A 13903-nucleotide genomic window follows, 5' to 3' on the forward strand; every position below is an offset into this window, starting at 1 on the left:
AAACATTTCCAGTAGCAAAGCCCAGTTTCCATCTTGTTTTTAAAGGAAGCTTCTAGGTCTTTCTACTTTCTTGGAATGCTGGGAAGACTCACCTGGAATCTCGTGAAGAAATTCATGGGTGGAAGAGGAGAAAATCCGAACCCCGTCAAGCTCCGGCACCAGGTACGAATCCTCATCCAGGTGGTATCTGTGAGTGGCATTAAGGAATCCCTGAGACAACAGACTGCCACAACACTAGAGAGACTCCAGGTGACTCTATACCAGGGGTAGGGAACCTGCGGCTCGAGAGCCGCATGCGGCTCTTCTGCCCTTGCACTGTGGCTCCACGAGCCGAGCCGCCGGCCCCATCCTTGCCCGCTCTGCAGGCAGCAGGGCGGGCGCACCAACTGCCCACGGTCAGCTGGGCCGCGCTGCGGTCTTCCCCTCTTGCCCGCCCCGTTGGAGCGGGGCGGGCGCTTTCCCAGCGGCCGGCAAGGTCGAGCCGCCGGCTTCATCCTTGTCCGCCCTGCAGGCAGTACTGCGGGCGCATCCATGTGCTTCTCAGAATGAGCGGAGTAAAAGGTTAAAAAAACCCTATATATATAGGGTTATCTTTATTTTGAATGTCAAAAATTATTTGCGGCTGCAAGTGTTTTCTTTTCCCGTGGAAAACGGGTCCAAATGGCTCTTTGAGTGTTATTGCCCCAGTAGGCCCCTCCGCTCCTCGGAGGAGGACCTACTCGTGATCCCTGGCCCCAAAATGATCAGGCTGGCCTCGACGAGGGGCAGGGCTTTTTCAGCCCTGGCCCCTACCTGGTGGAACAGGCTCCCTAGGGAGATCAGGGCCCTGCGGGACTTACAGAGTTTCCGCAGGGCCTGCAAGACAGACCTGTTCCGCCAGGCGTTTGGCCAGCCTGGTTAAAAAACAAACATCTACCATGTCATCTGGCCTCCCGTGGGCACAAGGGGGGGAGGGGAGTAGTTATACGCCATCCACATTTTAAAATGGGTTCTGTTTTTATATAATTGATATAAATTATGTTTTAATTTAATGATTGTTTTAATCTGTTGTGAACCGCCCTGAGCCCTCAGGGGGAGGGCGGTATACAAAACTAATAATAATAAAAAAAATAAAATAAAAAAAAGGTTCCCTACCCCTGCTCTATACCATCCAGAATGGTGTCATGGAGAAAGGCAGCTTGGTGTAGTGGTTAAGACCTGCCTCAAAAGGGGTCTGTTGTGGGGAGAGGAAGGGAAGGAGTTTGTAAGCCACCTGAAGACTCCTTAAAAGTAGAGAAAAGTGAGGTAAAAATTCAAGCCCCTCCTGCTCCCAAGAACTTGGGCCTTCTTCACATAACAGAATCATTCTGCTCATCCAAACATTCACACGGCCTCAGGTGTCCATCCACACGAATTTCCAAATATAGGGCAGCCATGATATGTTTGCAGATTTCTGCAGTTCAAACTTCTCTTTTGCCGCAAGCAATCTGGGAATCAACGTTACACTCAAACACCCCCCCCCCCCTCCTCTTCCCACAGGACTTTCCGCCAAGGATACTCGATTCCCTTCTCGGCATTTCCAGCCACGAGCAGAAGCCGGTCCCACGCCAAGGCCACGGCACGCTGCTTGCTTCGAGGCCGGGTACACCTGCCACATCGAGAGACTGTTAGTGAGTTAGGCAAGGCCAGCCTCCAGCTATGGCATGAAAGCGGCGGAGGCAAATCTTGGTCTCTGAGAAGTCACTGTGGACCTTCCTGGCAAAAGGAAAGCACACAACAGATGTAGCAGGCCTCCCCTGAGGACCAGAAGGCTTCTTGCCTGCCTCTACTTTTCCAAGGGGCCTCCCACAACCTAAAATGCCCTTCAAAATTCACTGCAACCCTGTGTCGTATTTGTGGGAGCCATTTACTTTTGGAATACTGCGCATGTGCCGCATCGTAAGGATCCATGGCTTCCGGGACTGGCACACCACACAACTGCCAATTTTATCAGGGCTATTCAAGAAGGATCAGCCAAGAAACTTCCTTTGTATAATGTACTGTCGAAGGCTGTCACGGCCAGATTCAACTGGTTGTGGTGGGTTTTCCGGGCTGCGTGGCCGTGGTCTGGTGAATCTTCACCAGACAACGGCCACACAGCCCGGAAAACCCACCACAACCAGTTCCTTTGTATAGCCTAACAAACTTACTTGAGTCATTTATTTAAAAAAAGGAACCATCCCTTTAAGAGTGCCTAGAACAGTGATGGCGAACCTATGGGCACGCACAAACAGAGTTCATCATGTGGGGGGGGGGGGGAATTGCCCCCACACACATCTAGGCTGGCCTGGGCTGCTGGGCTTAATTATTAGCATGAAACCTAAGACCTAGTTTTGGGGAAGCAGTGTAGGTAACCCCGTTAAGCGCTGTTAAACCCCACTGATTTTCATGCAAAGAACTAAAGCGCGATTCTTTACCTGGGAGTAAGCTCGGTTGCTGGCAATCTGACTTGCTTCTGAGTAAACCCTCCTAGGGTCGTGATTCACCCTTTCGAAGAGTTGCATAGTTGCTTCAAAGCAAAGCCACCGACTACCACCAAGCTTACTCCTGAGTAATGCACGCCTTGGAGCCAACCATTTTTTCTAAACTAAAACCTCAGTATTCAGGTTAAATTGCCGTGTTGGCACTTTGTGATAAATAAGTGGGTTTTGGGTTGCCGTTTGGGCACTCGGCCTCAAAAAGGTTCGCCATCACTGGCCTAGAATTTATCACCAACACATACGAAGTGCGTTAATAACATTCTGTGACTCCACATTCATATTCAGAAACATAACCACCCCATAGAATAGCCATTTACCAAATTTCTTAACAGCATAACTTAAACAAAATACTATTTTTCTGTTATGAAGTTTGCTATTTGTAGTTTCCGCTGTATACTGTAACCCGCTCACCAAACCATCTGCTTCGGAGGAGTTCGCAAATTGCAGGTGAAGTCATACAGTTTTTCCTGCAAGGGCAAGGAGAGTGAGAGGGATGCAAAAAAAATAATCAGACAGGTGATCCAAGTCAGAATGCCACAGCGAACAAAAAACACGGTGTTTTGTCGAAGGCTTTCACAGCCAGATTCAACTGGTTGTGGTGGGTTTTCCGAGCTGTGTGGCCGTGGTCTGGTAGATCTTGTTCCTAACGTTTCGCCTGCATCTGTGGCCGCCATCTTCAGAGGTGTATCACGGAGAGAAGTCTGTTACACAGTTCTCTCTGAACTCCCTCAGCCCCACCCACCTTACAGGATGTTTGTTGTGGGGGTGGAGGGAAGGGAAAGGAGATTGTAAGCCCCTTTGAGTCTCCTTACAGGAGAGAAAGGGGATATATTAATCCAAACTCTTCTACTTCTGCCAAACCAGGGGACTGTTGTTTCAGCACTTCACGCTCCTAGCGCTGGTGGCTCACCTTTAAGTGGGACATCCCCATCCAGATGTAGCCAGTGTCGGTGAAGAGAGCCAGGTAGCGGTAGTTGAAAGAGACTGCCATGCGCAGATAGGAGCCAGCAAGGGGATTCATCCCGGGCAGTGTCTGCAAGCACAGGCGAGAGCAGCAGGTGAAGGGCACTGGATTCAAATCCCATTCTGCCCCCACCCCAGCTCAATTTGGATGAATGAGACCAAACCACCAGGTGTGGAAGTAACAACAAGCCAGGTTGAAGACCTCATAGGAAGTACATAAGACACACACATCTTCTAGGCCCGTGGTGGTGAACCTTTGGCACTCCAGATGTTATGGACTACAATTCCCATCAGCCCCAGGGAATTGTAGTCCATAACGCCTGGTGGGAATTGTAGTCCATAACATCTGGAGTGCCAAAAGTTCACCACCACTGTGAGACCCCCAAAGGCTGCGGCAGACCCGGTCCTGTTGAGCAGCCTGGCGGAGACTGTCCCTTGGCTATGTTCACCCCACATTTTTCTTCCCGACGGGAGGCTTCCGTTGTTCTCCAGCGTGGTGTTGTGGTCAAGAGCAGGTGGACTCTAAACTGGAGAACCGGGTTTGATTCCCCACTTCTCCACATGAGTGGCAGACTTTAATCTGGACAACTGGATTTGTTTCCCTGCTCCTCCATGTGAAGCTTGCTGGGGGACCATGGTCTAGTCCAGGGGTCTGCAACCTGCGGCTCTCCAGATGTTCATGGACTACAATTCCCATCAGCCCCAATTGGCCATGCTGGCAGGGGCTGATGGATTTGTAGTCTATGAACATCTGGAAAGCTGCAGGTTGCAGACCCCTGGTCTAGTCACAGTTCTCACGGAACTCTCTCAGCCCTGTCTACCTCACAAGGGGTTTGCTACGAGGAGGGATTTGGTGGGCACCACGTTGGGGATCCCGGATCCAGGCAAAGAAACCACCAGCCTCTCAGTGGCTCATTCCGCACATGCAGAATAATGCACTTTCAAACTGCTTTCAGTGCTCTTTAAAGCTGTGCGGAATAGCAAAATCCACTTGCAAACAGTTGTGAAAGTAGTTTGAAAACGCATTATTTTGCGTGTGCAGAAGGGGCCAGTGTGTCCTTAATGTCTGGGGCCTCTTTGGGTTCCTGAGTCTTCTTTCATTCCTTTGTACCCCCTTGCTTGCAACAGTAGATAACAGAGGCATCTTTGGCCCTGTCCGCGAAGGGAGGGGTAAACAGATGGCTCCGTATCTTTCCCTGACCCTTCGGAAAGGACGTCCGGGTTTCCTCTCGCTTTCCCCGCTTTTTTTTAATGTAGTTGGGGGAAGGAGAGGGAGTGAACAACAGATTTTTGACCCATCTCTGATTCTCAGCTGGCCGCCAATGCCGTTGGCAAACCTTGCTCAGTCTGGTTTGGGCCAAGGCGAGCACCTAAGAACCCCCTCCCCAAACGCAAAGGTCCACAAGCAGAACCCAACCCCATAGCAGTCAAAAGGTGACCGACGCTCCGCCACCCCCACCCCCCACGCCTTTGCCCCTCACACACCACTTGGGAGCAGCTTGTGTTGTCCAGCAGCAGCAGGTCTTGGCCGATCGCCAGCAGGAGGATGGTCACCCTGTCTTGGCACAGGACGGTCCAGCAGGAGGGGGGCTTCTGAAGGCCTGGCGGGGGCAGAGAACCCGGATTAAAAGACGGGCTTACCAGACGCTTATTGGAGAGTCTGTGTTTTAGGAACCCTCTGTAGAAACAAACACACACCAGCGTGGTGAGTTCTGAGCAGGGAAGGCCGCAAAGCAAAGGTAAAAGGGAACCTGGACAACGCACCTGGAACTTCAGGCATCCTGCGCAGCTTCAAGTCGTCCACGTTGGTGGCCAAGATGAACCTGTGAGCTCCTGTGAAGATGGCCACTCCGGTCCCATACTCTGTATGAAAGACTTTGGCCTCCACCACATGGTTCTGCAGCACCTCCTGAGGAACAGAAGAAGACCGCGTCAGATAAGGATTGGCTGTTTCATGGGGTCTCCCGGGGTGTCATTGCCACAATCCTGCAAAGTAGTACACTGGCGTTCCAAAGGGAGTGAGCATTTCCGATAACGACTGAACAGGCTCCATCAGAAAAAGGCAGGCTCGAAGCATTGTAGAAGAAGAAGAAGAGTTTGGATTTATACCCCACCTTTCCCTCCTGAAAGGAGACTCAAGTTGGCTTACAAGCTCCTTTCCCTTCCTCTCCCCACAACAGCCACCTTGTGAGGTAGGTGCGACTGAGAGAGTTCCGAAGAACTGTAATTAAGGTCACCCAGCAGGCTTCATGTGGAGGAGCAAGGAAACAAATCTGGTTCACCAGCTATGCCTCTGCCACTCAGGTGGAGGAGTAGGGAATCAAACCCGGTTCTCCAGATTAGAATCCACCTGCTTTTAACCATGACACCACACTGGCTATTTATTTACAACATGTAAATAAATAAAAATGAATGCATTTAAGTCCATCGGCTATTTAATGTACATCCATGTTCTATTTTTTTTAATTTACTTATACCAACAGATAGAAAAATAAGAAATTGTTAAGAAAACAAATAAAAGAACACCACATTAACATGTAATCCAAAAGAAATCCATACATGTAATCCAAAAGAAATAAAATGGATCTTAATATTCAGTGAAAACATGAAAGAGAGAACCTACCATATTATTCTATCTAACATTCTGCTATTCAGGTAGTATCCACTAATAAACATCAAATAAACAATTGTAGCTTTACATATGGTCCTATTCAATTAATAATTCTGCATATAATCGTGATTCCCTTTGGTGGTGGCGGGGGGTGTTATTATTATTAGTTAAATGATTCAGCAACATACAAGAAACACAATTCCCACTTCTCATCAAACTCATGCTTTGATTGTCCATTTACATTAGTTTAGCCATGGCAACGTAATCTCTTTCTTTTCCCTCCCAGATTTCTATATATATTCTATATTTGGACATTGCAGCTTTCCAACTGGTTGCTATTGTTACTCTGACTGCTGTGATTAAGCACAAGCATAGCTCTTGTTCTAAAATGTCTTTGCATGAGCAGGGTTGGTAAAACCATCATTAGGTTGCATTTGGAGAAAACCACTGTGAACAGTGGGAAGGGGGGGGGGGGAAATAGCAGCTGGTTGAGAGAAGACCCTCCTCTGCCCCGGCAACGTCCTGACACAAATGTTTTAATGGGGTTTTATTGTAACTATTGTTTTATTGTGTTGTTCACTGCCCAGAGCCCTTCAGGGGAGGGGCAGTATATAAAACCAATTATAAATAAATAAATAAATAAAATAAAGTCCCCATTTGTTTCTGTCATCTTGTCTGCCCGCTCCAGTTCAAATGCTACCAAGACTATATCGGGGTCCTAAACCTTTTTGAGGCTGCAGATACATTTGGAATTTGGATACAGCATGGTGGGCTTAACCACAAAATGGCTGCCGGACAGAGTCAGTCACAAAATGGCCGCCGAAGGGGATGGAGCCAGTCACAAAATGGCTGCCGAAGGGGATGGAGCCAGTCATAAAATGGCTGCCGCCGCTTATCATCCAGAGCCCTTTGGGGATGGGGCGGTCTACTAACTTTAATAAATAATAATAATACCTTCAATCGCACAGTGATTATCCTTATGCTGTGGTGGCAGCTGCTGCCAAAGCAACATTTTTTTAAAAGATGCACAGCCAGTTGACTCTCTGACAGCCAATGAGAAGCCCCACTTGGAAAGCCTCACTCACTGGTTGGTGGGTGCCGTGGTGCCCACTGGCACCTTGTTGGGGATCCCTGGACTAGAGGCTGGAGTCAGCTTTCAAACGGAAGCAGATGAACTGTGAAAGGCCAGTTGCACAGAACTCACTGCTTTCCCAAAACGAAAAGTTAGGGTTGGCTCAGAGTTCCCCTGATACGAATCCCATGTCACTCACGTTGCCCATTCTGAAGCAGCGCTTGAATTCGCAGAAGATGCTGTAGACGAGAACCGAGCCATCTTCCTGAATACAGAGCAGGTCTTCACTGGCCGTCCAGCCGAGATGCACCGCTGGACAGTTCTTCCACTAGGAGCAGGAGCGAGAAAACACCACGTCGGTCACCACACCACACTTCCAGTTTCAATAGGCAGGGCCTCGAGGGGGGCCAATCCCAACGGCAGCTTGGCTAAATGCACTTTCCTTAAGCGACGGCTTCACAGCAACAGCGGGGTTACGTTTGTCGCCTTCCCTACAAAGCTAAGCGGTTCTTGCCACAGAGATTTGCCCAAATACCAGAATGTCATTGGTGACACGATGCCATCGTTTCCAGCAATAAACAACATAGAGGAAGGTAACGTGCAGAGACAGATAACATACAACACAAAAAGCACTAACAGTGTAATCCAGAACAGAGTTACTCCAGGCTAAGCCTTTATGGGCATAACAGGATGCCTGAACATAGCCTAGATAACTAAGACCAAGAAAGGAAGTGTCTGGCCCAACGGAGGGAGCCCCACCTCAGACAAATAGGGCAGGAGGCTTCCCACACCCAAAGGCTACCAACTCCAGGCTGGGGGTGGAGCCTAGGGAGGGTGAGGTTTGGGGAGGGATCAAAGTAGGTAACTGAGCCATCTTTAGTTTGGAGAGGAGACGTCTGAGGGGGGATATGATCGAAGTCTATAAAATTATGCATGGGGTAGAAAATGTGGACAGAGAGAAATTTTCCTCTCTTTCTCACAATACTAGAACCAGGGGGCATCCATGGAAAATGCTGGGGGGAAGAATTAGGACGAATAAAAGGAAACACTTCTTCACGCAACGTGTGATTCATGTTTGGAATGTGCTGCCACAGGAGGTGGTGATGGCCACTCACCTGGATAGCTTTAAAAGGGGCTTGGACAGATTTATGGAGTAGAAATCGATCTATGGCTACCAATCTTGATTCTCCTTGATCTGAGATTGCAAATGCCTTAGCAGACCAGGTGCTCAGGAGCAGCAGCAGCAGAAGGCCATTGCTTTCACCTCCTGCATGTGAGCTCCCAAAAGCACCTGGTGGGCCACTGAGAGTAGCAGAGAGCTGGACTAGATGGACTCTGGTCTGATCCAGCTGGCTTGTTCTTATGTTCTTAATGATCCATAGCATCCACCCTCCAAAGCAGCCTTTTTCTCCAGAAGAAACGATCTTGGTTGTCCAGGGCTTAGTTGTAATTCCAGGACTCACCAGAGTGCTGGCCAAGCGGACCCCCGAAGCAGTATAGATGTACAGCTCTGGCTGGGAACTGGGCGATTTCTTGGGTTTCAGAATCGCTAAAAGAAAATGAAGTTATCATCAGCCCAATCTCTGCTATCCTCAGCTCTCATCCCTCTTCTTTGTATGCTTATTAGAAGGAGGAGGAGGAGGAGGAGGAGGAGGAGGAGGAGGAGGAGGAGGAGGAGGAGGAGGAGAAGGAGAAGGAGAAGGAGGAGGAGGAGGAGGAGGAGGAGGAGGAGGAGGAGGAGGAGAAGGAGGAGGAGGAGAAGGAGGAGGAGGAGGAGAAGGAGAAGAAGAAGGAGGAGGAGGAGGAGGAGGAGGAGGCTTACAAACTCCTTTCCCTCCCTCTCCCCAAAGCAGACACCTTCTCACATGGTGGGGATGAGTTCCAAAGAACTGTGATTAGTCCAAGGTTACCCAGCAGGCTTCATGTGGAGGAGCAGGGAAACAAATCCTGTTCACCAGATAAGAGTGCGCTGCCCATGTGGACAAGTGGTTCTCCAGATTAGAATCCACCTGCTCTTAACCACTACACCATGCTGGCTCTAGTTGTGAATTTTCTGCATCGTGCAGGGGGCTGGACTAGATGACCCTTGATGTCCCTTTCACCTCTTTGTTTCTGTGTTTAAGTAAACCTGCCAATTTGGTCGTACCGATGGGTCCCCCATAAGGTGCAGCAGCTACCAAACACTCCCGCAAGCCTTCTTCCTGCAGGTCCCAGACCATAGAGTATAGATCCAGTTTCCTGCAGGAAAAAAATAAAAAGGGAAACAAGGAGAGAGAAATGTTAAGAGAGGCAGAGCATTTTTTCTTCCTCTTTGGGCCTCAAATCAATTGTCAGCTGGTTGATCAGAATTATGCAGGACAACGAAATCCTTGAGAATGGGGTTCTGGGTGAGGCACAAAGACCTTCCACCCAAACATTTGCTGATTGGTTCCCCACCCTGGGACACGGACAATATATACCCCACTAAAACATTCCCTTCTCACTGGACCCAGTGTGTAACAGACTTCCCTCTTTGATACTCTTCTGAATATGCCAGCCACAGATGCAGGTGAAACATTAGGAACAAGGTCCACCAGACCACGGCCACACAGCCCGGAAAGCCCACCACAACCAGTGGAATCCGGCCGTGAAAGCCTTCGACAATAGTTTTATTTATTTAATTAGACAAAAATTCATTGTGAAAAATAAAATAGATGTGTTGCTTGCTGACATCTATCACTGCCTGAAATTATGTTCAGAATTAATATCCAGGGTGGGAAAAAAAAAGTTTTAAAACTGGCTTTTGTGGTTCTTCTGGGCTGTGTGGCTAAATTGGGTCTGGCAGCTTTTGCTCCTGATGTTCTGCCCACATCTTTGGCTGAAGGGAACATCCACAAAAGCCAGTTTTAAAACTATAGGTTTTTCTTCCCTTCAGGGCAGTCACAGATGCAGGCAAAATGTTAGGAGCAAAAAGTACCAGATCACGGCTACACAGCCCAGAAAACCCACAACAGCTAGTTGATTCTGTTAGAAACACAAGTTCAAGATCTTCAAAGAATTTGGGCAAAGCTTGGTGAAGAAACAGCAAAGTTTATTAAAATATGTTTCTTGCAAGCCACTGGCGTCTGTCAATAGAGAGGCGCCCCAAACTGTCATACATCGCTCATATATATTCTCTTCTAATGCATAGGCGTTCTCCCTCCCCTTAGCTCCCATCAAGGGGGGGGGGGGGCGCAATGGTTTACAGAAAGACACGGTCCATTACATTTCTTAGCATCGCTTCTACCTTTTTCCTATACCATACTTGGCTCTCCTCCAAGTACTGTCTTACACCTCCCACTTAGCACCTCTTTCACCTGTCTGTTTTAAAAGGTTTCCTTTGTTCTCTTTCCTTCACCCACTTAGAAGCGCTTTTTACCCCCACCCTTTCCCCAGCTGCATAAGCTTTTTACACTACCTCTACTAAAAAGAAACTTGTTATTGTACAATTTGTGGCTAACATGTCTTGTGAGCTATCCAGTTCACAGGTGCATCTTAGTTTTCTGTTTTAGATATACATACTAGATAAGCTAGCTTCTGTGGTTAATGCTTTCTGCATCTCCTCCAGTGGTGGCGAACCTTTGGCACTCCAGATGTTATGGACTACAATTCCAATCAGCCCCTACCAGCATGGCCAATTGGCCATGCTGGCAGGGGCTGATGGGAATTGTAGTCCATAACATCTGGAGTACCAAAGGTTCGCCACCATGGCCCTACTCTTTGCCCGTTTGACCTCCCGACATTAGTCTATTTAGCTTTTTTTTTTTTAATGAAGCAGGAAAGAAAGAATACAATTTGCCTCTAACTTACTGGGTTACAAATCTATATTTCGTTCTTATGATATATACCAGGAGTCCCCAAACTTTTTAAACAGGGGGCCAGTTCACTGTCCCTCAGACTGTTGGAGGGCCGGACTAAAAAAAACTATGAACAAATTCTTATGCACAAATGATTGTAAAATGTTTGATTTCACCTTTCAGCCTTTCTGTCATGGCCTATTTTTAGAACAGTGACCAAAGTATGTCACGTACAGGGTGGGCTCCAAATATTGTTGGGGAGGCTGTGGAATACCTTCCCCTGTAAAAAAAAAAAAAGCAGAACTTTCCCAATGAAACATTCCATCAAACCCAGGATTAGGTATCTTCCTGGGTTCTTCCTCCCTAGCAGCCAGCGAGCGATTCGCCAGCCTGGCTGATGCCAATGGGAGTGAGGTGGAACAGAAAGCCTGAGAGCAACACATGGAGTAGCCGAGAGGGAAGGGCGGAGCAGGCGTTGCCACGTGTAAGGTTTCCAACTCTGGGTCAGAAAATTCATGGAGATTTGGGGGTGCCATCATGTAACTGCAATCAACGGCCATTGGGGCCGGTTCCTCCTCTCCCTCGAGCCCCCACTGCACATGAATGGAGCCATCGCCGCCATGCCTGGCGGGCCGGATAAATGCCTTCAGGGGGCCACATTTGGCCCCCGGGCCGTAGTTTGGGGACCCCTGATATATACTAAGAGAAACAACACACTAGGCTATAGGAATACATATAAATCCATATTTCATTCTTAATGATATATACTGAAAAAGCAATATTTCTTTATTGATCACAATTCCAACCGAGAAAGGCTTTGACAGTTTTAAAACCGCCAGTTAAGCAGAAAATCTAATCAAAACCCATCATGAATAAAACCATCTTCAGTTGCTTCCTAAAGGCTGAGAATGAGGGGGTTCCAAGGATAAGCTTAGCAACAAGTGATCAATTTTTGCTGAAACCTCAGGAACCAAAGGAGGGCCACGTAAAATTCCCAGGGATTGGGGCCGCACTTTAGTTCGTTGCACAGCTCCATCCCGCCTTACCCCTCTGCAATCCGGCACCAGATTCAAGGAACGGCAAGAAGAAGAAGAAGGAGGAGGAGGAGGAGGAGGAGGAGGAGTTTGGATTTATATCCCCCCTTTCTCTCCTGTAGGAGACTCAAAGAGGCTTACAATCTCCTTGCCCTTCCCCCCTCACAACAAACACCCTGTGAGGTGGGTGGGGCTGAGAGAGCTCCGAGAAGCTGTGACTAGCCCAAGGTCACCCAGCTGGCGTGTGTGGGAGTGCACAGGCTAATCTGAATTCCCCAGATAAGCCTCCACAGCTCAGGCGGCAGAGCTGGGAATCAACCCCGGTTCCTCCAGATCAGAGTGTACCTGCTGTTAGCCACTGCTCTTAGCCACTACGCCACTGCTGCTCCTTCCATGGAAAGATGTTCAGCTGGTATAATTTAGCCAGGGAAGAACGGCTGAACTTTTCGGGATGCAAAACGATGCATAAGAAATGCGTAAAGCCGGTTAAGATTTACTTTTGAGGGACTAATGCAGCTGTTCCCAAGGTATGTGACTTTGTGCTCGCACGCAGATGCACCAAAAGAGCATCCATGCTGCAAATCCACACATCCACTGGCTAAGGAAAGTTAACTACTGCATGCAAAGGGATCCTGAATACGTATTCTGCAGAGAACTACTCTCGTGTAGCATTTAAGAGTATCCAACCAGCTTCACGGAGCTCAGATCAATACAAGAAGATCTCCATTTTGCTAGTGAAGTAGGTTGGGCGGAGGGTAGGCAGCAGAGAGGTGTCTAAACCAGGGCCTCTAGTTCTGATCCAACATGTTAACCAGTGGTGGGATCCAAACATTTTAATAACAGGTTCCGATGGTGGTGGGATTCAAACAGTGGCGCCGCCACACACACGCGCCTCCAGTCCCTATCGGGCAGGGAGGTTGCTTTAGTAACCCCTTCTCGGCACTCAGAAAAAATTAGTAACCACTTCTAGAGAAGTGGTGAGAACTGGTTAAATCCCACCTCTGATGTTAACCCTTAACACTACTTTTAAGATTGCCAAATTTCACGTAGGCAAACAAACCCAAGGAAATAATCACCCCAAAACATGAAATTCAGGCTACACAATCATATGTATGCCAACACACATGACTACTTCATCAAACAAGAGAGCAACGCTCCACAACTGCAAAAGAAAACACAAAATCCTTACAGAGGAATTCAAATTGTCAACTGGTCACACTCAAATACATGGTAACAGTAAGAAGAAGAGTTTGGACTTATACCCCACTTTTCTCTCCTGTAAGGAATCTCAAAGTGGCTTACAAATTCCTTTCCCTTCCTCTCCCTACAACAGACACTTATTGAGGTAAGTGAGGCTGAGAGAGTTTGGAGAGAACTGTGACTGACCCAAGGTCACCCAGCAGGCTTCATGTGCAGGAGGAGGGAAACAAACCCAGTTTTCCAAATAAGAGTCTGCTGATTATGTGGAAAAATGGGGAATCAGACCTGGTTCTCCAGATTTGAGTCTGCCGTTCTGAACCACTACACCACACCGGTAAATATGTTGAAAATCCACGACGGATTCCGCAAATCCCACAGGTAAATAGGACAGGTGTCTGGATGCACCCGTATTTTGTGAAATTTAATCCACATACGCAGCAGCGTATTTCTATCTCACCCACAGTTTGCTTTGGGATCACTATGTTCGGGCATTTTTCCAAAATACTGTGCTATCATTAACAGATGTGACCTGTATCTGTTGGGCTGTGAATGCGGCGTGTCTAATGCTGAAATTGACCATTTTGATTACCATTTACAGATTTTGTATTTTCCTTTTGCATTAGGGGAGGGTTGTGCTCTTACTTGATAATGTACTCCATTAAAAAAGGGTAGGTACACCTGAAAGTTATCAAAAAGAATATTTTGAACCT

At 48.0% G+C, this 13903-nt stretch overlaps 1 protein-coding gene across 1 annotated transcript in view; it reads right to left on the reverse strand.

The window, feature by feature from the left end:
* Positions 1-13903, reverse strand: part of VPS16 (VPS16 core subunit of CORVET and HOPS complexes) — a 37912-nt gene that overhangs the window by 22372 nt on the left and 1637 nt on the right. The window contains 9 exon segments of the mRNA XM_048510179.1: positions 93-187; positions 1538-1627; positions 2910-2965; positions 3409-3531; positions 4947-5062; positions 5226-5370; positions 7344-7472; positions 8608-8693; positions 9291-9382. Of these exon segments, the coding sequence (XP_048366136.1) occupies positions 93-187; positions 1538-1627; positions 2910-2965; positions 3409-3531; positions 4947-5062; positions 5226-5370; positions 7344-7472; positions 8608-8693; positions 9291-9382 (932 nt within the window).

Source organism: Sphaerodactylus townsendi, linkage group LG10 (assembly GCF_021028975.2).
Source record: "Sphaerodactylus townsendi isolate TG3544 linkage group LG10, MPM_Stown_v2.3, whole genome shotgun sequence".
NCBI classification, from domain to species: domain Eukaryota; kingdom Metazoa; phylum Chordata; class Lepidosauria; order Squamata; family Sphaerodactylidae; genus Sphaerodactylus; species Sphaerodactylus townsendi.